The 24,210-nt window shown below is 26.1% G+C and overlaps 3 protein-coding genes across 12 annotated transcripts; 2 read left to right on the top strand and 1 right to left on the bottom strand.

Annotated features, from left to right (window-relative positions):
• Window positions 1–3,689: 3,689 nt before the first annotated feature.
• LOC132931589 (mediator of RNA polymerase II transcription subunit 24) lies at window positions 3,690–11,483 on the top strand. 3 transcript variants are annotated; one of them, XM_060997458.1, is made up of 20 exons: window positions 3,690–3,914; window positions 4,116–4,256; window positions 7,356–7,481; window positions 7,538–7,639; window positions 7,704–7,932; window positions 8,042–8,138; window positions 8,208–8,388; window positions 8,456–8,787; window positions 8,849–8,975; window positions 9,042–9,278; window positions 9,341–9,510; window positions 9,575–9,752; window positions 9,827–9,927; window positions 9,984–10,067; window positions 10,128–10,278; window positions 10,353–10,489; window positions 10,544–10,679; window positions 10,737–10,988; window positions 11,053–11,198; window positions 11,256–11,483. In XM_060997458.1, the coding sequence occupies exons 2-20, from the start codon at window positions 4,149–4,151 to the stop codon at window positions 11,263–11,265; spliced, it is 2,904 nt and encodes a 967-aa protein (XP_060853441.1). In that variant the 5' UTR covers window positions 3,690–3,914; window positions 4,116–4,148; the 3' UTR covers window positions 11,266–11,483. The 3 variants fall into 3 exon arrangements, with proteins under 3 accessions (XP_060853441.1, XP_060853440.1, XP_060853443.1); XM_060997457.1 differs by having other exon boundaries at window positions 3,690–3,986; XM_060997460.1 differs by having other exon boundaries at window positions 3,690–3,986; window positions 11,242–11,483.
• A 1,174-nt stretch (window positions 11,484–12,657) lies between these two features.
• LOC132918617 (lipopolysaccharide-induced tumor necrosis factor-alpha factor homolog) lies at window positions 12,658–23,855 on the bottom strand. 4 transcript variants are annotated; one of them, XM_060979973.1, is made up of 5 exons: window positions 23,645–23,846; window positions 15,426–15,532; window positions 15,011–15,193; window positions 14,265–14,391; window positions 12,658–13,177 (listed from the first exon to the last, which is right to left on the bottom strand). In XM_060979973.1, the coding sequence occupies exons 3-5, from the start codon at window positions 15,186–15,188 to the stop codon at window positions 13,072–13,074; spliced, it is 411 nt and encodes a 136-aa protein (XP_060835956.1). In that variant the 5' UTR covers window positions 15,189–15,193; window positions 15,426–15,532; window positions 23,645–23,846; the 3' UTR covers window positions 12,658–13,071. The 4 variants fall into 4 exon arrangements, with proteins under 4 accessions (XP_060835956.1, XP_060835954.1, XP_060835957.1 ...); XM_060979971.1 differs by lacking the exon at window positions 23,645–23,846 and adding an exon at window positions 15,611–16,028; XM_060979974.1 differs by lacking the exon at window positions 15,426–15,532 and having other exon boundaries at window positions 23,645–23,855.
• LOC132918616 (m7GpppX diphosphatase) lies at window positions 17,081–22,259 on the top strand. Of its 5 annotated transcripts, none has more exons than XM_060979969.1 (7): window positions 17,081–18,417; window positions 18,494–18,651; window positions 18,717–18,956; window positions 19,021–19,138; window positions 19,929–20,066; window positions 20,516–20,591; window positions 21,983–22,259. In XM_060979969.1, exons 1-6 carry the CDS (start codon window positions 18,174–18,176, stop codon window positions 20,560–20,562), a joined length of 945 nt encoding a protein of 314 aa, XP_060835952.1. In that variant the 5' UTR covers window positions 17,081–18,173; the 3' UTR covers window positions 20,563–20,591; window positions 21,983–22,259. The 5 variants fall into 5 exon arrangements, with proteins under 5 accessions (XP_060835952.1, XP_060835953.1, XP_060835951.1 ...); XM_060979970.1 differs by lacking the exon at window positions 21,983–22,259 and adding an exon at window positions 20,683–21,777; XM_060979968.1 differs by lacking the exon at window positions 21,983–22,259 and adding an exon at window positions 20,669–21,777.
• Window positions 23,856–24,210: the final 355 nt, after the last annotated feature.

The following is a 24,210-nucleotide window of genomic DNA, read 5'->3' as shown; positions in this document are numbered from 1 at the left end:
TAGATAATAAATTAAGTGTAGTAGAAATGTAGAATACACTTGTACGAAGACAATTAATAATAATTGATAAATAAACTAAAAGTAAGAAAATTCCTTCCCCCCACAATGCCACTGATTTCATTATTTCCAATGATCGGTCCAGTGTCATTAGAACATTAGGTACACATACAAATCTCATTACTACCTACTATTGTGGTTGTCTCCTTCTCTCGACAAATTATTAGCACATAATTATAATTTCATACCTCTAATACACATCAATAGATCATAACGATCCATAATTCCTATTTTAAACTATTTTTATTCTATGTCCACTGATATTTTTTTAAACGTAATATTAACATAGTCATTCAAAAATTAATAAAAAGTGACATTCCAACTTCGAACTTCTCCCCTCATATCACAGGTATATAACATATTTATATAACAAGCAGATAAAAATAAATATACTTGACAAAAATATCACATATTTATGAATTATTTATACGTATTTGAATTGTTTGATGTAAAATAGTTTTCAAGGTTTATAATAATATGTTTAATATATGGAATAAAATTGAGGTTTGTGGGACTGCTCTAATATGAATTGTTGTTATATTTATTTTAAAAGACATTATTTTATCGAATCGTCTCAGATCCAAGTGGGTAAATAAATAATCGGTTTAAATGTTCAATGTATATACATTATACAATATACACATATACTATTAAGATATTATTTTAGGGTGTATCGTGTATACATATTTTCTAGTTTCCAAACACGCAATTTTAAATTCATTTTGAATCATTTGATTGAATTATCACCCTATAAATAAAAATAACGACATCTATTTCGACCATTTCTCCATATTATAGATATTAATAGACACATTGCGGACTGTGCACATTGCAGATTATTATATTATACTTTTTATTACATTAAACGATTATATATTAAATTAAACTTTAAAATATATAAATTAATATAAACATTTTGTGAAGTATAGCATTTGGATTCTGGATATTACAGCAATTTTTGCATGAAACATATTTAAATGATTTTTAACAAGAGAAATAAATAGTATAATGAAGGACAAAATTATGTGATAAAATACAAATCAGAATGACGATAAACGAAATTAATTTGCTTAGAAATAATTTTTTTTTAGTTTCCATAGAGTTATTTTTATGTCGTTTTGAAGTATTAATTTTTAATAAAAACATTATATATTAATTATAATGTAAAATTATTATATTTTCAATATTTATAAATATTTTATATAATATAATTTAATTATAATATAATTTTATTTATTATAATTTATAATAATAATCTGTCAATATTTTTTAAGATAAGACGCTTAACGCTGAATATGTAATTACATATTAGAAAATTACAATTTACAAAATGTTTATTCCATTACCATCACATTCATATTATATTATATATTATACCACTAAGTACGTATATTATCTTCAATATGAGTATAACGAGTGCTTACTGCTCAACTGTTATCCACATATTTAGTTTATTCCGCGTATTGTAAATTGTAATACCCATTACATGAAATATGTATACAAACATAAAAATGTAAATTACAAAACGTACTGATGTATTATATGTATTACATAAAAAAAAAAGTTTTAAAACAAAAGAATTACAATTTCATAGAAATAAATAGTTCATCCTTCATCCACATACATAACTATAATATAAATGTCTACTTCCTGGCTGTATAATGGCTTGTTATAAACTTATAAAACACACATTTGTAAAATAGATCGAGAATATAAAAATAATTTAATAGAATTATAAAGTCAAGTGGTTAGATCCTCCCCACTAAAAAAATATCTGGCTACAAAATGCCATGTGTTCTAGTGCTCAGAATCAAGTTTTTCAATAAAAACAAGTTGATAAGTGGATACTAGGTACTCTGCTGAACATTAGGTGTCGAGTACTCGAGTGGGTTACTATTATGGGTGTGTTAAATTTGAATTCAATGATATATCATTCTATACAAAAATGACTCTAAGCGGAGACGATCTGTTAGCCTATAATATCACCAAGTATATTTCATCATTTATTTTTTGATATAGTATACAGATAGCCACATTCGTTTTACTTTTAGTATTACAGTATTTGTATTTTCAATAGTTTCATATATTATTTTCTGGAAATATTGCATTTATTATATTTATACAAGTTATACCATATCATATGAATTAATATAACTCAACATTTAATAACAAATCTTTGTAAATACTGTAAATAGTACAAATAGGTTCTTAGTATAAATAGATAATAATACCTTGAAAGAAATCAAAAATGTAATTACAAATAGTAAAATTTATAATATAATATACGTAAAAGTTTTAACTTCGCACGAATAATGTTTTTAAATTATAACAAAATAATATTAACATTATTATGTTTCTATAAATTTATCCAATTTTGTACATAAAGTGTTTATAAAAAATAGTTACTTTCATAAATGTCTCAAATTTTATGGTTTCCGTGTGAAATTATGTGCTGCTTATGAAGAATCTTGTATTACATTTTCCAACCTTAGATATAAAAATAAAAGTTTTAAGAATTTTTAACTACAAAATAATTTCCTAATATTTACCTTTTTATGAATTTTGTCAAAATTCTAACTTTAAACGATTATCAAAAATATTATGACAATAGATTTTCAGTAATTTTTAATTTATTGAGAAATTTTGTAAGTTTGTACCCAACGAATAATTTATAATCGACATTTCCAGAAAATTTTTTTTTTACTTAGTTACTTATTTAAGTATAATATCACATTATTTTACTATTAAATTTAATAATCATATTATTGTGTTCTTTAATTATTTAAATTTTTTATCTGTATATTATCATAGATTCATAACTAAAATAAAACAAAATGGAAAATGTTGTAACTCCAAAAAAACTGTTTTTTTATGAAGAAATTGTCCTAACTCCTCTTATAAATGTTAAATTTAAGGTAACTATAAAATTATCAAAGAGATAAACATAAGTCTCGAATGATTTTTTTTAAATTAATGAGACGTTTTTCGTTTCTCCTGAAAACTAGTCAATGTGCGAATTAGGCTGACGTTTATCTAAACGATGTAACTTCATTATAATGTATTATACATGAATTATATTATATACTTACTTATAGTTACATCGGTTACTTCGTCGTAATGTATTAGGGTGATAATTTTTAATATTTGAAACTTGACCACATAACAGTCATATAACATTGTTTTTCTTATGTGTGTAAAAAGGTAATTTTCCCAAACACATTACGCTTCTTTTATCTAAGTTTCGTGGTGGGCCACATAGACTGTACACGGGTGCATAACGCACTCTGGTTGTTCACTTCAACTGGCACGATAGACATAATATAATACATTATATTATATTATTATGTCTATGGTAGTGACGACTCAGCGGCTCGCAGCTTCACCCACTACTACCCAATCACGACCACCGGCAGACATCGACATGAATAAACAAGCCACGAACACCAATGTCCTCGCGGACGCCGACCGGTCAAGTCGCGATCTTTTGTGCGCCCTGCTAAATTTTGATCAAAATGTAATTGGCGCCACTTCGGGTTCAGTAGTAGGGTAGCAGTATAACCGCTGTAACTAGAGAGCCTCATTTACACTTACTACCTTGGTATACGATTAATGTTATCAGTAACCCGTTGTCGTTTGTTTACGTTTCGGCACTGTCAGTCGGCTTGAGACTTTGAGAGTTGAGGATAAATCTCTTTTAGATTTTTTTTTTATTAGTACACTAAAATAGTTAATAATAATTTCTAAATATTAACCAAGTACTCTGTAGATACTTTCGTTTTACGTAAAACAAATCGCCCAACACTTGGAACCTGTTTACCAAAGATTACGACTAAAGACATTAAAAAGGAAAATCGTTGGCAAGTAGATTTTCCATAACGTTTCGTTCAATATATCTCGCTTTCGACTTCCGTTAAAATCGATTGAACTTGGTAAAATATTACATGGTCACTATATGATATCGTAGTTGTTAATTGTTTTGTGTACATGACATTACAATGCTATGTTAAACATTAAATTTATCGTTGCTTTTATTTTTATTATAACTTTTTTTCCCTCAGAATCTTGAAATGGTTGGTAAAAATTTGTCGTAAATGGAGCCAAGCAAAGTCACAAGTAAAACCAGTAGCTTGAAATCGTTGGTGCTGAAAGCGTGGGGTGAACGTTGGACTGAAATTCAGTGGGGCATATCTATAAAATCGGTAAATACTGTTTTTCTGTAAATAGTTCTGCTACAATAGTACCACTAATGGCCTAATGTATCATAAAAATTATGTTTTTTTTACTGACGTTAGTATTAGTTTAACAGCCAGTTTATGTAAACTATTGTTTATTTAATTTTCAGGCAAAACTAATGTGAATGACTTGTTTCAATTGAGATTAATTTAAGTACTTTAATTTTGATCAGTGGTTTAAATAAATTGGGATTAACATTGAACATTAATTGAACCATCTTTTCACTACCAGATTTATATTTTCAATCATTACTAAATACTATTTATCATGGTATATGAATAAAATTATTAGAAACAACAAAATATGCAATAAAAAAGACCCAATTTTTTCTTTATTAATAAATTTCTTTATAATAATTATTTATTTGTTTGTTTAGTTTAGTTATTTTATCAATAAAACTTTAACTTTGTATGTTGAAAAAGATTTTTTAACATGAATTTAAGTTGTTGTATTACGCTAAAATGAACCATCAAACTTTGGTAACTCTTAACAAATTCTACCCTTGTCTTATAGCTTTCATTATTATTTTTTTCTCGAGAAATTTTTGAACACGTCATGTGTAAGCTGTCAACCTTTATATTGTATTCTTAAAATTTGAAACAATAATTAGTGCTGATCTTTAACTATGTAATAATGCCTAAAGGCAAAAGTTTACCATAGGTATAATAATATTATGTCTTTTTACAAAATTTTAATTTTGTTCCTCCTATATCTGTTGAGAAAACCTATTTTTACAAATTTAAAACTGTTTTAAAATCAATATAATATAAATATAGGTAGTATTTAAGAGTTGTTTTGTAAATAACTAATGATAATGTGTGCCAGGTATGATTCATTTTTTAGTTCGTAACATATAGTAAAATTAATTTCATTGTATATGTGACAGCTATCAGTTGACAAAATATATATCATTATTACTTGTATACCTTTAGTATAAAAATAAATAATTTGTACTATTTTAGTTTTTAAACTACTTAATACGCTTAGATAACTATTTAAATTTTTCAAACTGAAAAAAATATTTAATTTTTTTCATAAATTTCCATAGTAAATATTTTTCAATGGTATCTTATTAGTGTAAATTTGTAAAAATTATTAAGAAATTTTAACAAGTAAAAAAATATAAATTTGGAACTCTACAAATCTATTCATATCGACAAACATATTATTACATTTTTAGTTATTCATTTATTTTTATTTGTTATTATATTAAATATAGTGAAGTGACAGTGTATAAACCGTTTTGTTAATCAGGTGTAATAACATCCACTCAAAATGACTGCCAAATGTGAACAATTTGAAACCAACAAATGGACAATTATATCTTCCAAAAGCCATATTCTAGGATCAGGATGTTCTTCGCGCAGTCAAGTACCATCACTATCATGTTGTGACTTTTGTCGTTTTTCTATTGAATTGCAACTTCACCATTTGCCTGAAATGGTATTTCCCAATAATATTTTAGAAATTAAATATGATGGTCAATCTGGAATACGATTTTGCGCCTTGGATTCACTTAGGGATGTTGACCCCTGTAGAGCACCTGTGAAAATTGCTTGTTCAAAAGAATGGAAAGAATCTAGAATGGATAGTGGTCTTGTAGATAAAGATGTTAATATGTTTGATTGGACATATTCAACATACTATGAAGGGACGTTATTTGGATATTCAGTTGCTGAAGCCACTGATGAACGTATAAACATGGAAAAACTCAAAGTTCAAGAAGAGATACTTTTCTACTCAGATTTGACTTTATTTGAAGATGAATTACATGATAACGGTGTTGCTGTATGTTCTGTGAAAATACGCTGTATGCCTAGTGGTTTTTTTGCGTTGCTGCGATATTTTTTACGTGTAGATGGTGTCATGATGCGTATACATGATACACGTCTGTATAAAGAAACAGAATGGGATTATGTATTGAGAGAAGTTTGCCGTAGAGAATTATACACAACAGAAATACCAGTTGGAAAATCTGGATCATTAACTGATCCTGGAAGCTTTGCTAATACTTTACCCATTGTCTATGAACGTTTTGAAAGAATTAAATTTGATAAAAATCTGTAACTTTTTGTAGTTTTTTATCTGTTTAATTAAATACATACAAGTTTTGTCTATCGTTTAGTAATTTAGATTAATAGAATATAATTAAATAGATTTAAGCTATTGATTATAAGTTATAACAAAAAATTTATGCATATCTTAAATATTAGTACATTGTTTTGTTTATCTAACATAATGCAATATTTTATACTAGCTATGTTTATAATATTAATATACTTATTTAAATTCCAAATAATGTATTAAGGTAAATAAAATATTGTTTAATGTTTTTTGTCAAATTTAAAATAATTTTTACATAGTTAACATGTTTGTAAAAAGTTATATCGCTAGAAAACATTTTATTTTCTAAAAAATGATGTTCAAAATATAATTTTCAGCTGTTTAATTATGTATTGAATACTTAAAACTGTGTAACATTTATAAAATAAAGGAATTTTTAAACTTATAAATATTCTAACTTAAATTACCCCATTTACTACTATGGCAATATAACTAACAGTTTAGTAATATTGTTCAAATAATAAACAGAAAAGCTATTTGATTTAATATTTAAGTAGAAAAACAAGTAATGTTATAATTATTGAACTAATAATCAGAAGTGTCAACTGGTTAAATTTGTATTCAAACTTTTAATTTTAAACATTTTTATTTTCAGTGGTCAATTTCTAGTACTTAAACTATAACTGATACAGATATATGTATACAAATATATTTTATTTATGTTTATCACTAAATAAGTATGGTGTATATTTAAATAAAACTTTCCAGTTAAATGTTATATTTTGTTAATAGTACCAAGTACCTAAGAGATGTATAAAATGACCAAGTACTAAATTTTGATAAAAAAAAAAAAAATGAATATTTATACCGACTATACTTTATTTAAATTATATGATCTTCTTGTACCTATGGGTTTTTAATTTTACTTTTATAGAAAAAATATTAAATTAAATTATCAATAGTATTCTAATTATTTAATCAAACAATTATGTGTTATTTAGGTTCTGCCCAGAGGAGTTAGTGGAGATGTCTATAATTTGGCCGACATAATATTATCACAAGCGCTAGTTGGTTCTTATCCCAATGAACTTGTACTTTCTTATTTAAGACATTCGCTAAACTGCCAAGTAGGTAAATGATAAATAATGTAAACAACAATTTTAATATATATAATTTTTTTTAGCTTGTGTCTTATGCAGCTATCCTTCAGCGGATAAGTAAATATGATAAGTTTCAAAAAAGGTCATGTGTTATTATTTTACTTGATTTTCTTGAATCTACACTTGTAAGTACCTTTAAATAATATCTTGATATGAAATTTTAGGTTTTAATTTTAATTTTTTTTTTAGCATGGAATAACATGTCGAGGGAAACCAGAGGAGAGTGTGCTAGCTGTAGCATTATTGTCGTTAGTTGATTGGCTGTTAACATGTGTTCGTAGTGGACATGTACCTAAAGACGGGACCACCAATCGTCTTGAAGATCGTATTGCAAACAAATCTATTCAAATTTTAGAATATCTTTTAAATAATGATTTTGTATTTGCTATGCTTTATTTGGCAAAGCATGATGATGCTGGTAAGTTATATAACAATTATTAATATTTAATAGCTAGTAATTAATATACAATATATTATATATACATCACGCTTCAAAATAAATAAATCATAATTTTTTATTAATATAGAACTGTATTTGGTCATTGTAAATAAGTGTCAAGAAATTAGTCAAGATGTGCAAAATTCAATGGACACAAATATTCCACATGTGCACAATGTTTTAATGTATTTTATTTTATTATATACATAAAAAAAAAATGATTAAATCTATTAATTATTTTATTTCTTTCTCAGACAATTATGCAATATTGAATTTAAAAATTCGACAAAACTTACAGCAATGGAATCAGTAACAACTTATAATGAACCAATTACTTATGTATTACAACCATTGTTAGCCATTAGAGTGATGTTGAACCCTACAACAGAGACTCAAGTATTAGTGGACAAATTAAAAATGATTCGTCAAATTAAAGTTAGTACTGCTAATAATAATAAGAATAATCCATTTTTAATAACTATTATTTTTGTTCATTTTAAAGGGTTACAGTAATCCACGGTTATACTGTGAACTTATCCGTGCTTGTCTTATGTGTTTGCGAGATTCTTTAAGTAAAGAAGACCACGGACCACAGTGGGGTGCATTTACATTTATAAAGCTGCCACACATCATAAAACATCTCTGTGAGGACTCCAAAAGTTTCAAAGCGTCTGAAGAAGTAATTCAAGGTTTTGAGATGCTATTGGAGATGTTTCCATTGCTAGATTTCATCGATTCACATACAGCCTGCAGCTGTATAGAACTTCTACTCAATGAATTAGTGAAACTAGATTTTGTAACTGAAAATCAATGCAGTTCAATAATTGCTAGGAGGTACCAATTTTTTATATTTATAATTTTAACAGTTTATAACTTGATCATGTTTATTACTTAGAGCCAGTGTAGTTTCAACACTTAGCAGTCCGAATCCTCCCTCGAATGTTTTGACCATTATTATGAGAACTGAACCCACTTTACAAAGAATGCTTAGGACCTTAGATTCTGACTACTCAAAAATTCAGGTAAGAATTCATTTATTACTATTAATTTATCCCTTTATAGTACCAATAATGTATGTATATTTTTAGGAGGCTTTAGTTAGTGTGCTCAGTCAAGTACTCGCTGGAAACAGTTTAGAGTTAATCCTAGCAGCAGCATCAGTTGAGGGAAAATTGCGCATGTTTGTCTCTAAAGTAATAAAATTTAATGAATTCAGCAAGCAAATTAATCTACAAGATGGTGCTAAATCTGTACGCACTAATGCAGTATTGTTTGACATGACATTCTTGATGCTTTGTTTTATAACTCAAAAATATGGATATCAAGTAAATCATATAGCCTTATATAATTGTAAAAAATAAAAATAAACCTTTTTTTTCTTTTAAAGTCAATTTTCCTTGATGGTGGTAACGATACATTTTTTGAAAAATGGTGCCGGCAGTGTATGGTTGAACTCGGAAATCCCAAATCACATGAAACTATGATGGGTGAATGTGATCCAAGTAAAGTAGAAGCTCTATTAACTGCAATTGATAATGGAGAAGATTTAATAAATTGGTTTGTATTTAAATATTTTAAAATTATTTTACTTTTAATTTAATAATTGAAAAATATTCTTTAGTGATACAAGTTGGGACCAAATCTGCATATCTATAATTGGAGCCACACATGATGTTTTAGTTGCTTGGGAAAATTCCACATTGAGCAGTAATGATGTTAAACGTATTTTAGATTCAATGCGTTCATCAATGTTTTGTTTACCTATTTGTGCAGCAGCATGGCTCTGTTCTTACATGCAGGTATACATTTTACATTATAATATAAATACATTTTGACATTTTGTTATAGTAGAACTAAAGGTATTGCTAACTAGGTATTGCATCAAGACGCTTTGCTTAAACCGTTAAATATGGTACAACAGTTATTAAATGTTCTTCCAGAAACTGAAGAAAGTCAAGACAACTACTCTAAATGGTAAAAATTATTAATATTAAAATATTCAATGTTACATAGAAATCTGTAATTTTTAGTCGTCAAGTATTGATGTGTCAAATTATACGCAAAATGCAGCAAGATTTGAATCCCCCGACAATGCCGTCCAAACCTTCGCACAGGTAACATACATTTTTCTATCCATTTTAATAACATTTAATTTTTAAGTTATTTTTTTGTAGTATTATATCAAAAGACTCAATCCTTGAACAACTTATTCCCATTTGGGAGAGTATTCTGGAAGAAGGTTGGTTAAATGTGAAAGCTGCTCAAAAATTAAAAACAACATTATTTACAGCTGGATCAGATTGGTTTGTAAACAATTTAATCAAGGTTAGTATTATTATTTATTGAAGAATTATTTTATTTACATAATTGTATACAATTTACTAATACATTTTCTGCAGGAAATGATGAAGTTACAGTATCGTGATGAATTAGAAAAAGCTGTTGACTTATTATTTGCCATATTTCATTTTGATATTGAATTCTGTACACTTGCATTATTAGAACTGATGCCTCAGTACCTGTTTAACCCAGATATGTAAGTTGTGTATTAGAGAATTATATTAAGTCATTTAAATTTAAATTTTTCCAGAAATGTAGAGTTAATTGAGCCTCAACAGACTGCCCTGGCTAAATTGTGTTCATATTGCATTTACGCATCAGTTGAATTGCAGCAAAACAGTATAGTAAAAAATGAAGTTCATAAAACAACTAACAACATGGACATTGTAAGAACAATGCATGTTTTATAAACCTGAATTTTCTTTAATTTTTTTTTTTTCAAGGATATTGACAATTCATGGCCACCAAATAAAATTATGCGCTTGGATAATGGAGATTGTGATTCTAGTGGTACCGGTATAAATGGAATACTATTAAAAGCGCTTGTGGCTCTGTTTCGTCGCATTGCTGTTGTTGCTTCAAGACATGAACAATTGTGCAGAGAAACCCATTTTGTGTTAAGATTACTTGAACAACTTGTTATGTGTGGACGAGGATCATCACAAATTATTCTCAGACATTTGCCACCAACTCTGGTTAGAAATTATTAATATTTTAATGTCTTTTTCATTAATTGTAATTTGCACATTCTATTTCTAGTTGCCAAATTTGATACGTTGCGTTCCGGATTTATTTACTGTAGATTTGATTTTGAACCTATATGATTTGAATTGGCCATCTGGCCGTAAAGCTGCCACTAGTGATTTGTGTCTATTGCAGAAGACTCGTTGTGCAAAAAATACAGAGTAATGCTTAATTTATAATTCAATACAATATTTATTATTATAGTTAATTAATTTCAGATGCTTGTAAACGGTCAATAAATTTAATCTAAGCAGCATTTAGAAAATTCATATGGAATAAACTATTATTGATCAACTTAAGCAAAAAAGAATGATAAACATACATTACAAACATTCAATATTTTTATATTTTACACAGATTACAGCAAATGCATGGAATGTGTATTATTTATATTTATTTATTACCGATAAGCTACTAAGTCAAATAAAAATATATTTTTATTGTAACTGCATTAAGTACCTAATTAATTTTTGTACTTTTATAATATTTCTTATTATGTGTTCAAGTAAATGATTATGGTTATAGGTTAAACTAATAGTTTGATTATGTATAATAATATATTATATTATTTAGTTCAACATATTTTTTTAAATTCAATTAATTTGTCATTCAAAAATATTATTCAAATAGATTTTGCATTTGATTTAATATAAAACACCACTTTAATCATTTTAAAGGTATAAACATGATAACTAAAATAATATTATATCATATAAGAACAAATTAATTGCAGTTTACATAGCAAAATTGTATTCTATAAAGTACTCAGATTGGTCCACTGGAAAATTATGAGCTTTACTTACAATATTAAGTTTTTTTTTCTTTAAATTAAAATTGGATTTTTTGGCTGTGGTTCAATTTATTCTCAAGTTGAGATTACCCTCTCAACCCCACTACAATACCTACTATATATTTTTTTTTTGGTCAAATGTGCATTGATCGATATCTTTCTACTTACAGAAAAATCATAATTTAATCGATTTGTAAGTTTGGTATAGTTTAATATTACTCGTGCAGCTAACAAGTTATTCACATTGAAAAAGTGATAAGAGTAATTAAAGACAACGCGAGTGTTGAGGATTTATCCTTATCAGATTTTAATAATACTTCCAACAGTTCTAAATAAATAATCACAATTATAAAAATTGTGTACATGGGCCCTGGATTTTTGGCCTGGGCTATAAAAAAAGATTATTTTTTATAATAAAATATACCAAAAACCCTAATAACTATTAAAACATAACAAAAACTACCTAATTTTTTATTTTTTTAAATATTTAAGACAATATTTTATAAAATAAAATTATTATAATTCTTTTATTTAATTATATAACACTTATTTGTATTTAAAAATGCATGTGTAGTAGAATACTAAACATCTAGTATGCCCCAAGTTGTAAAAATTAGCGTTCAATAAAAAAAAAAAGAAGTCTTTATTAGTTGCCAAATTATTACAAAATAGATGTATATTATAGATATAATGTTGCAATAACATCAGGAAAAATTATTTATTTCCATCGTGTTTATCGATGAGGATTTTTTTCATGATATTTATAGACAACATTTAACACTAATAATAGATTATTTTAATTTTTAAAAATAAATAAATAATTAAATCAATTTTTTTATCAATGAGCTTTTTATTAAACACAACTTGTAACTCAACAATTAGACTTATAATATAATTTGATTAAAGGTAAATATAATAAAATAAACTTCAATGTGTAAAGCTAGTTATATAAACAGTTATTCCTTATGTCTTATTTATTTTGTATAACACAAATATATTAATTGTATTAACAGCATAAGATAAAATTTAATCAAAAATATCCCAATAGATTAAAAGATAATTGTATTCACCAAAAACTCAATCAGAGTTTTATGTATTATTATTTGAAAATTGAATAGTTTACCAAACAAGAAATATAAAAATACATTTAAGTTGGAAATAATAATATAATAAGGAATAAAATATTGTATCTGTATGCAGTTGGTACACTTAATGAAATTTACAGTTAATATAACATTATTGGCTTATGATGATTTATAAACTCCTATGAAAGAATTGCAATTTGGACATGAATGCTTACAATTCTTAAAGTTGTCCATGCAAAATGGTAGACATGAACAAACAAAACACCTAGAAAAAAAAAGTATATTACTTAACATATCTTAGTTATTATTATTATTGATCATTAACTATTAAAATTAATATATAAAATTAATTCATAACACATATGAGTATAAATACAATATTCATTATAATGATCAAATTTAAATTATAATAGAGACAAATATCAAATTTCATAGTAAAATTGTATTTAATTGTTCCACAAGAAAGCATGCCAGTTTTGCACAACTAAATAGCTATTGTATCTGCTTTGTTCCTAGTGTCACCGAAAACCTGATGGGAATATGATGATAGATCTGACTAATTTTTGTTGACAAGATGGTATATTCTCCCGTGAAACAAGAGTATAGTATTATCCAGTGTTTGGAACTTTCACTAAAAAAATGAATTCATTCACATTCAGTCCTTAAAAAAGAAACACGTTCACGTTTGTGTTTTTTTCAAACGAACGCGTTCATTTTCACGTTTTTACAAAAAATGAACACGTGAATGTGCGTTCATGAATGTTGTTCTTTCCAAACACTAGTATTATCTAATTATTATGTAACTTATCTGCTTTTAATTTGTATTAAAAAATTTCATAAACCATGGACTAACATATTTAGACATACCAATATCTTAGTCCATGTCATAAATTAAGTTATCATAATCAGTGGCTAATTGTCTAGGCATGCTTAAGAATAAAAAGTAGTAACTGTTTATGACTATCTGACAGAGAATACAATGGCTGTGTGTGCAAGCATACAATGCTTGTTATCACTATGAAATGCCGACTATTCAGAGAGTTCAGCTCCGCTAGCAACCGCAATACTATTGATTATAGAATAAATTCTATAATATTCAATTATTAAACACGCAAGGCACGTTCATTCGATTATGCTTTATCAGTGATTTGTACTATTCATGATTGACTGTATTATGTATGACAATTTTAAAGTAAAACCTTTATTAGTATTTAATCTTGGGATAAATATGTAATACTAAAATACATTATAATAAATAAGTATGTCCATACTTCAGATTCGTCACCATTAGCCACTGATCACAATTTATATCATAACATCATAATATGGTTATTCATATTTTTTTTACATACCCGACAATAAACATCAACATGCAGCAGAAATAAGCACTAGAAGATGGCTCTTCATCAATTCTTGTCATCACCAATGCTCTACATGTAGGACATGTCAACTGCACTGATCTTGGACCAAGTGGTGGTACTAAAATAATTATATAACATCTATAGAATAGTATAACTTAATTAATTCATTAATTTATTCTAAGATTATAATTGACACAATGCAATATTCAGAAAATACTGAATAATAAGTTAATAAGTAATAACTGTTAATGTTGGTAATAGCAACATGGTGTTACAGTAATATTATATTATAAATTTATAATTATAGAATAGCATAACTCAATTAATTATGTTAATTCATTAATTTATTCTAAGATTAAAATTGACACAATACAGAAATGGAGAATTAAGAAAATGTTATTAATCTTCAAGGTGTTACAGTAATATAATAGTTATAAATTTATTTTATATTTTGAGTTGGTATTTAAATTTAAGAAGCAAGTTAATTAGGTAGGTAATGCATTTTTAAAATTGTTAAACTTTATTATAGTAGTTAGTTTAGAGAAGTCATAGTTAAATTGTTGCGTAGTTCGTTCATTAGTTTACTATGTCTAGTATTTACCCCACATATGGGCTATGAATGAGCCACTAAATATTAATTTTCCTTGGCTGGTCTAAAATCTCAATCTGTCTCTCTATTAATAATACAGTAAAGGTATATAAAGTTTAAGAATTTAAATACATTTTAGATCACTTACAATTCGCTTGAACAACAACCACTTGAGTGGCCCGAGGAGGCCCCATTGTGGATGCATTGTATGATTGGTTAGTCGGAATATAGTTCGGATTATTGATCTCATACTTTGGAGCATTCATCGAATCCACGTAGGATGGTGGAGCTGATGGCAAATTTTCTTTGTTCATTTGCGGATACATCACGACTGAAATAAAAAACAAAAAAAATTAAATTAATATTTAATTCAAAATTATTGTTAAGGAAATTGGTTGTTATGGCAATATTGGCAATTAACGAGTCATTAAATAAAACATGGACATCAATATTATGTTTGATAGTTTTACAATCGTGGTCGTCAAGTAGTTGCCTAATATTAGATAGGTATTATGTAATAACGAAAAAATAATAACTAACAATATTAAACAAATCTCGCTTACACAAAAATAATTAAAACTACTCCAAAAAAATAACAGCTTTGGGGCAAACCCGGGATTGATTGACGAATATCAGTATATCGCCTGATTTCTGCTTCGCGTCCAAGTCGCTGGAAATTATAAATTATAATTTTATAAACACTATAAAAAAAAAAATATACACAGGTAGTCCACTACGCAGTACGCACTATATTATGGTGAACCAGAACACGTCGTACACCCTTGTCGTCTAGACTGTACTCGACTATACAATACTACCACAGAACAGTACTAGGTACACGTCTGTACGTTTGTTAGTTCAGTTAGTTGATACTATGGTGAGGTGAACGCTGGTCGTGAGTCTTGTGACATTATTTTGTTACTCATAGTATATTTTTTTTTTTTTTTTTATAGATAATTATATATTTTCTGCGGTGACACACTGACTCGTGTTTTATTTCGAATTACTGTTACGCAAGGTCGGCGCGAGTATGTGTCACCATAGATTAAATATACTATAGTATATTTAATCTATATTCTATGGTGTCACGCACAATGCACTTATCCGTCGTGGCGGTGGCGACGTCAATACTCTCAATACACCACTCGTCACTGCACTTACACTTACCTGCAGTCGCAATGATATAAATAACGAAATACGAATGGTATTAAGCGCAGTGTTAACTGAGGTCTGAGATTTTCCTACTCGAGTAGTCGCCCCAATGATAATAAGACGTGCGTAATTATTAAAATATTTAAATAAGTGTATTAGTCAAGATCCAAGGTTTTGAATATTGAGAACGGGTCTTGCTAGTTGCTCTTACTCTTCGCTCTGTGATTTGCACAGGCGCAACTAGAGCTCTATTTCTGGGTAGGCTAAATTGATATTAATGCGACCCGTGGGGGCTTTGCCCCTACACCACTAGTATAGATTATTAACATTAACATAAAAACTGGGTGGGGTGAGCCTACCAAAACCCCCCTCTAGTTGCGCCTAATGATGATTTGTTTGGTTATAGTTTCAGACTTACGAGTTTCTAGACAAGAGATGCGTCTTTTGCGAACGGATTGTTCGTTTTCATCTGAATTACAAGAAGTCTCGGTAGATACAGTCGGTACACTAGGTCTAGTTTTCTTGTTTGTTGTCTTTTACCCAATTGTTTACAATCAATATAGTGATATTCTAACGTCTTTTAAACGAACCGTTTTTTTTTGTGAACTGATCTAGATGGTCTGAATTTTATAAGATTGTTGAGCCTTGAGCAGTTCGGTGCGTCATTAAAAATTATGGTACTGGTTTGTTGTAGCCCCGCCGTCCATATAACAATAAATACATCGTATAAATATAAAATAATGAGTTTATTTATTGATATTAATCTAATAATTCGATGATAGATATATTGATATAATATAAAAAAAATTAAATTAAAAAATGGAATAATACTTTTAAAACAATGATAAATGTATAAAAATGTTTATAATATTAAAAATTATGGTTTCTGTGATTCTGATTCTGTGAAAATTCTGCTATATCTTTTAAGACGGTGTCAAACTGATCACTATTGTTTAGTTTTGATCGCCACATAAATTTAAATTTTTTAATATTATATCAATATACCTATCATCGAATTATTAGATTAATATCAATAAATAAACTCATTATTTTATATTTATACGATGTATTTATTGTTATACAGACGGCGGGACTATATAACAAACCAGTACCAAAATTATTGACTGATTAATGCAGTCATAAACGAAAAAGAGTTGAAAACTGCGAATACTTGGAAATAAACATAGATGTTGTGGAAATAAATAATCAACAAGTTATAACAATCGCTTATCGCTTATTATTCTAGACCGTGCTTATCGCGGCTTTACTATACTATAGAGCATAGAGTATAGATACTATATTACAACTATATGTAGTATTTACTTATTACTTATTATTTTATTAGGTAATAGCACGATTAAAGATATAGTATATCTTTAATCATGGGTAATAGTCATGAACATTGGATAATGTTCATGGGTATAGTATATTATTATCATTATTATATTTTTTATTGTTATATAATTTTTTAAGTTTTAGTTTTTACTTATTTTGAGCGACAACAATAGCGTACATCCTTTTATTAGTTTTCCCAAGCAAAATATTTTTCGAAGTATTTAATTACACAAAGAATTTTGTCGAGTAGTTTTTGAGTTATACCTATCTAAGTATTTAAAGATATGGTGAGTGGTACGGGGATACCCCACAAAATGTTGCGTCTACTATTCCACTCACCAAAGCTGAAAATACTTATCTCATAAACTGCTCGTCCAAATTATGATTTTTATGTATCAATTTAAATACTGAAAAAAATATTCTACTTAGAAAATTAAAAATTAAAAATGTCATAAAAAAAAAGTAAAAAACTTAAAACATAAAAATTATAAATTAAGTATATAGTCTATAAACCTTGAAATACACTTATCTAATACAAAGTACTATTGATAATCAATGATAATAGTTATCTATGAACATGAACGATGAGGAATGACAGCAACTAAAGATAACTGATTTAGTGATTTATATTTTTTAATTTTTTTAAAAATTCTGTTTTTAATTTAAATTTTTAATACATTTTGAATCTTATCTTTAGAAATTGCGTCTTGAATTTTGATTTTTATATAATTGTATTTTAAAATACGCTTGTACGTATATCACTGACTTAATAAGATTTAATTAAATTTAAATTTTAAGTTTTTGTTTTTATCATTAAGTTAATAATGGATCCTGAACAAAATTTTAATCAATTCTGCCTTAAACAAATTTTGATGAATGACACACAACGTAAAGTGATCGCTGTTGAAGGCAATTTCAATGGACTACAGGAACCAGCCGTTGTTGTTCTAGAAAAGTATGCGTTTGATGAAGCTTCTGTTTTAAATGCGTGTAATGCTCATACTAAATTTAAAAAAAATTTAGAAAATGATATTTATAAATCATTTAGTTGTGTGCCGCCGTATGATGGTAAATATTAAAATGCAATTGTATATTATATTTATTATTCTCCAATGACAATTTAAATATTTGTTTTAATTTATAGAAAATATTCCTTCTAATAAAATGGATATAATATATCCTGCAACAGACAAGCATATTTTAAAGTATACAAGTCAACCTATGTATTTTGTTCAAGAAACTGAAGAAATGTATCAAACTGTAACTTTACATCATATATTGGATAATGGTTTGTCACTACAAGTGAGTGTTCTATCGTTAAATTTATTAGAAAATATTATTAATTTTATATTAACATTTAAATTCAGTGGGTATACAATTGCTTAGAGTATAAATCAGAAAAGGAAAGAATAAAATATGATACGGCTTCTGAAAATCAAAAAGATGATGAAGATATTGGCTTTTTACTTTTACCAGACTTAAAATGGTCCGGAAAATTGAATGAATTGTACTTGTTGGCAGTTATTAAAAAAAGAAACATTAAGTCACTTAGAGATTTAACAATTGATCATTTACCATTACTAAAAAATATTTTAAATAAAGGATCAGTATGTATTAAATTTATAAGTTATTTTTTGTTCCACGCTAGTTTTATATTCAATTATTTTACAGGCTGCTATTTATAAATTATATGGAGTTCAACAATCTCAGTTACGTGTTTATGTCCATTATCAACCAACATTTTATCATTTTCATGTTCACTTTACACATCTGATGCATACGCCTCCAGGTCTGTAGTTTTTAATTTATACTATGAAATACTAACAAATTTAAGATTTATCTATTACATACAATTTACTAGAGTATATTCAACTAAATTTTACAGTCCCCACAATTTAAAAAAAAAAAAACCATAAGTTTCCAAATTTTCTATGTATTGTAAAATCAGAATTTAATTTCATTGTTCAAAAAGTATACCTATCTTCAATTTAACTTATAATAATATGTTAAAACTACTTATCATCAGCTAATTTTATATTTTTTTTATCACAGTTTAGATTAGATTCAGAAGTTTTAATGCAACTCATAGGATATTTTTTGTTTGACTCAACTCATTTTAATCAGGTGTTAAAAACAGCCTTTGAGTAATTTAAAATGGCAATTTTCACTATAGAAATTACATGTTGCAAGTATCAAAAAAATCGAGGGGACTGTAAACTGCATATTAAGTTCTATTGATTTAAAATGTATACCGTATAATTCAGTGGTCAGCTACCGGCAGGCCGTATCTGGCCCGCGCGTCTATTGTATACAGCCCGCTTTAAATTCTATGACAACGAAGTTTAATTGAATATTAAAAATTTTTATTTTTGTCTGGCCCGCGAACTCTTATTAATTTATGAATGTGGCCCGGGAGTCCAAAGAGATTACCAACCACTGGTATAATTTATATTTTGCTTTTATATGAAGAAATGAGTAATTTTATTTATTATTTATTTATATAATTTGTATATGTTTTGTATTATTATAATGTATGTATATTACATAAAATATTTTAATTAAATCATTTTATTTAATAGGAATAAATGTTGGAAGAGCTCATTTACTCACAACAATAATTAATAATATTGAAATGCAAGGCAACTACTATCAAAAAGCTACATTAGATTATACTATTAAGGAAAGTGATCCATTGTTTAATCGTTTTGAAGAAAAAGGTAATACTATTACAAAAGATTAATCATTTTAAATTCTATTATATATACCTATCTTATAAATTGTATTAAAATGTATCATATTAATGATACTGCAGTTGTCAGTAATTGAATTTAAAAAAAAAATGGTATTTAGACAGTTTTGACTATAGTTTTGGTTGTATAAATTATAGTTTGTTTAAAGTCACTGCAAAAATCTAAAATCATTTATACTCATGGCATCAGTTTAAGTACCAAATTATAAAATCTTAGTTAAACTTCTCTTATTTAACAAATTATCAACCCTTCCTCACCAAGTGGCTTTACTGTTGACTAAAAATTCTAATTAATTAAGACAATAAATAATAATAAAATAAAATTGTTTAGTTGATATAGTTAAGGTTAACTAAAGATATGTCTAATTAATAAGTTTACTTATTGGTATGAATGTTTAAAATGTTATATATTTGTAGGTATTCTTTGTAAAGCCAAACTTATTGACAAAAGTAGTATTGTGTAAGACAACAACCAAACAACTATATATTTTAAGTAAGTAACCTATAATTATTTTTTAAATGTATTTCATTCATGGATTTTATTAATTTATAATTTATGTTTAAATATAGTATAATTTTTTCAGGCTTTAGTTAATAGTTAACATTTTATACAATTTATGTTTTAATAAATGTAATATAATAGAATACATTCAATACTCATAGTTACTAATGTGTGATACAAGTATAAATGATAACTTTGTTTTAAAATTTTAGTAAATAATGAAAGTTTTTTTTTATAGTTATAATCTTAAAACAATACAAGATTTCATAATATTAAAATATTTGTTAATTTTTATGAATTGAATGAAGACTAATTTTAAATTAAGTTAATATTCTTATGTATTACTAGAAATCACTACAGCTAAATATGACATTTAGTATAACATTATATACCATATTAAATTTAAATACTGGAAATAATACAATAAGTTATAATAATAATTGGCAACAGTTTAATGAAAACTAAATGATCTATTAATTGATGTAAGTGTCCCTCTGATAGGGACCGGGTGGCAGTATTGTGGTAAACAGTTCCCACCCATTCCTTGTTTTTTTTTTTGGCAGAAAAAAAAATTGTCCCTCTGGTAGCAGCCAATAGGATTAGTACCTATTACCAAATATAATATAGTTTATTATAATACAAAACTAGATACTTCCAGATTGAATAAATTTAAATTGTATTATAGATTATTTCTCAAAAATACACTGTTACTTTAATATTTTTTTTATCTGTATCCCATATACGCAAGGAATTTAATTATTTTATGATAATGATTCTCTATTAGTGACTTTTTTTTGTCTATCTTTATACTTTTTTCCCCTCTGTAATTACTAATATATTTTTTAATATCCTTCTTTATATAAATCATCTTTGCTTATTAGGAATTTAATTTTCCTAACTGTTAATGCGAATCTCAAACTACTTATTTGTAAAATTAAAATTTTGATATAAATAATCACCTGTAATAATGTAATACTATCCACTTTTAATAATAATCTCAAAACATGTAAATTTATATTAAAGTATGATAATCAATTTTGCATTTTAAGTAAGTATACATATTACATAGTATATTATTATTATACATTTCTCTGATAATTTATTTTTTTGGTTTGAATGATGATAGTGCTGGGATTTTACTGATTGTTATTTCAAATACATAATTCAATCATTGCGAGTTGATTATTTTTCAAAGTTTTTACTCTTCATAGTATTCCATGTAAATAATTATACTATGAACCAATTGAATAAATAAAATAAAATTGTCTATAATTTTGTTCTGAACTCATTAAATTTTGATATTAAGTATTATTATTTAAATATAAAAAAATAATAGCTGCATTAAAAGTATTTAATATTTAAGCAATTTAATTTTGGTTTAGGTTCAAACTTGGTATAAAGAAAATCTGTGATTTTTAGCGCTAACTAAGATAAAACATTTCAACCATTACATTTCTTTTTATTATTATTATTATTATTAAAGTTCAATTTATATTATACATTTTACTTGTGTAATAATGATTTACTACTAGAAAAACATGAAGACTTTTGAACAATGATTAAATATAATGAATATGTGGCAATTTATTAACATATAATAAATAATAGATTTTATGACTATAATAATAAAATTAAAAATATTGTTATAAAGCTTTTAAATGTTTTTATTATTTTTTATGACATATGTTGATTAATTAAAACCATTTTAATTTTACATCTGAATTTACAATAGCTTCTAGACTCTAGTTATGATGTATATTGTTTTTATATGTAAAATAGAATAGTGCTAAAAGTTTGCTATTTTTTTTCTTTTTATGTTATACTTACCAAGTTATCAATCACCAACCAATAAATATACAGCTTTATCAAATACTAAAGTAAATAATACTCAATAGTTTGTACCTAATACTTACACATTTGGAATAAGAGCACTATTGTTAAGGATGAAAAGTATAAATTTTATTTTAGCTACAGCAATCCAATACCATACTTTTAATAAGTACATAACTACTATATTGCTTAATGAAATAAAGTATAAACTATCAAATTTTGTGTATTTAGGGTGTAATTTTCTTTGTTAATTAAAAAAAAAGGAAATCCGTGTAAAGACTTTTTGTAAATAATTAACTAACAACCCTAAAAACATAAAACAGAGTAAAGGATTTTCTAATTAGTTAGATATATGTTTACTTTTAATCACTGTAGTCAAAATATTAGAAATTGGTTGATTTTATCAACATATTTTTAATTTACATTGGTACCTATATTTTTAAGCTATCATATTTTTGTTTCTTGATAAAATATATTATTTCTAAGGAAGAGGAATTTAATATAGAAATTTGGAATGAGCACGTTATTAAATAATTATTTCAAAACCAAAAATTTACAATCAGATCTAAATGTACAGTAAATGTAAATCAGAATATTATCCAGCATAATAATAACTAAAACTTTGGGTAATGCAAAAATATATATAATTAAGGGTATATTATTTTTTTTGTTTTTTTGAAAATACAATGTTTAAATAATTATTTTTACAATAACTGTTTATGAACAAGAATGTTAACAAAGCATGAAAAAAGACTTAGGAATAATTTAAAAATATTATTTTATAATTGAGGTTTCTTCACTGTCTACATTTAAGTATTCCAGTTGGGTTTCTATAAATTTATTGGTTGAGAAATTAGAAGTTTGAGATAAAATATAAAAAATAAATTGTTTATAAAGAATACTGGCTGTTTTAATGATAGTATTGACAAATAAATCTGAGGTTTCATTATAAATATATTTAGATCTGTTGGTTAATTAATGGAGATAAAGATTGAAAAACTTAGATTTTTAAAGTTATAAGTTTTTGCAATGCCTTACATGCCTACAAATAGTAAATAATGGAAAAATGTACAGCTTTTTTAGCTTTTACTGCTTTAAATGGTATTTATTATATGTAAGTACCTATGTTCTAAATCTATTCAATATATATATATATATATTTTTTTTTATTGTGTACAGTTTATTAAAATAAATTGAATAATATATTTACTTACATTGATAACTTACAGCAGTAAGTGTTAACAGCCTCTATTTTTGTAGGCAGTACCTATCTACAAAATCAAAAGTGCTTGTGTACTATATACACATTTAAAATGTGTATATATATCAAAAATAATTACAGAATTATGCACAAAACAAAAGCAACTGATAATTCAAATCCAGAAATCTAGTTTTAGGATTTTGTAAATTTAATAGGTATTTGAGCATACCTTTATTTTATAGGTACATAATTAATAATTATTTCCTGAAGAGTTAAGTATTTTATTTTTTTATGAATACCTACTCAATGTTATCTTATCTATTATTTTGGCATTCAGAATAATAGTATATTTTCACCTACTATAAATAAATGTATATAATATTTACAAATCATAAGCTAATATGCTTGATTGGCTTTCAAATGAATATGGATCTGAGGTATCTATCAGTTATTTTTTTTGAAAAATTAATTAATGCATTTAGAAGGTGAAGTTAGTAAAATATTGCATAATATAGCTTCTGAAATATAAATAAAAGTACTAGACTATGAATGTACAAAAATATAAATCGTCTGTACTAA

This window comes from Rhopalosiphum padi, chromosome 1, assembly GCF_020882245.1.
Source record: "Rhopalosiphum padi isolate XX-2018 chromosome 1, ASM2088224v1, whole genome shotgun sequence".
NCBI lineage: Eukaryota > Metazoa > Arthropoda > Insecta > Hemiptera > Aphididae > Rhopalosiphum > Rhopalosiphum padi.
This window is presented reverse-complemented; position numbering and strand designations above follow the sequence as displayed.

Coding starts and splice junctions, on each gene's coding strand:
- LOC132918616 (XM_060979969.1), top strand. CDS start 18,174: ATGGATCCTGAACAAAATTTTAATCAATTCTGCCTTAAACAAATTTTG. Junction 18,418..18,493: donor TTGTGTGCCGCCGTATGATG/GTAAATATTAAA, acceptor TTTAATTTATAG/AAAATATTCCTTCTAATAAA. Junction 19,139..19,928: donor TCTGATGCATACGCCTCCAG/GTCTGTAGTTTT, acceptor TTTATTTAATAG/GAATAAATGTTGGAAGAGCT.
- LOC132931589 (XM_060997458.1), top strand. CDS start 4,149: ATGGAGCCAAGCAAAGTCACAAGTAAAACCAGTAGCTTGAAATCGTTG. Junction 9,511..9,574: donor GGAGAAGATTTAATAAATTG/GTTTGTATTTAA, acceptor AATATTCTTTAG/TGATACAAGTTGGGACCAAA. Junction 10,989..11,052: donor GACATTTGCCACCAACTCTG/GTTAGAAATTAT, acceptor TTCTATTTCTAG/TTGCCAAATTTGATACGTTG.
- LOC132918617 (XM_060979974.1), bottom strand. CDS start 15,188: ATGTATCCGCAAATGAACAAAGAAAATTTGCCATCAGCTCCACCATCC. Junction 14,392..15,010: donor GGTTGTTGTTCAAGCGAATT/GTAAGTGATCTA, acceptor TAATTATTTTAG/TACCACCACTTGGTCCAAGA. Junction 13,178..14,264: donor ATGTTGATGTTTATTGTCGG/GTATGTAAAAAA, acceptor TTTTTTTTCTAG/GTGTTTTGTTTGTTCATGTC.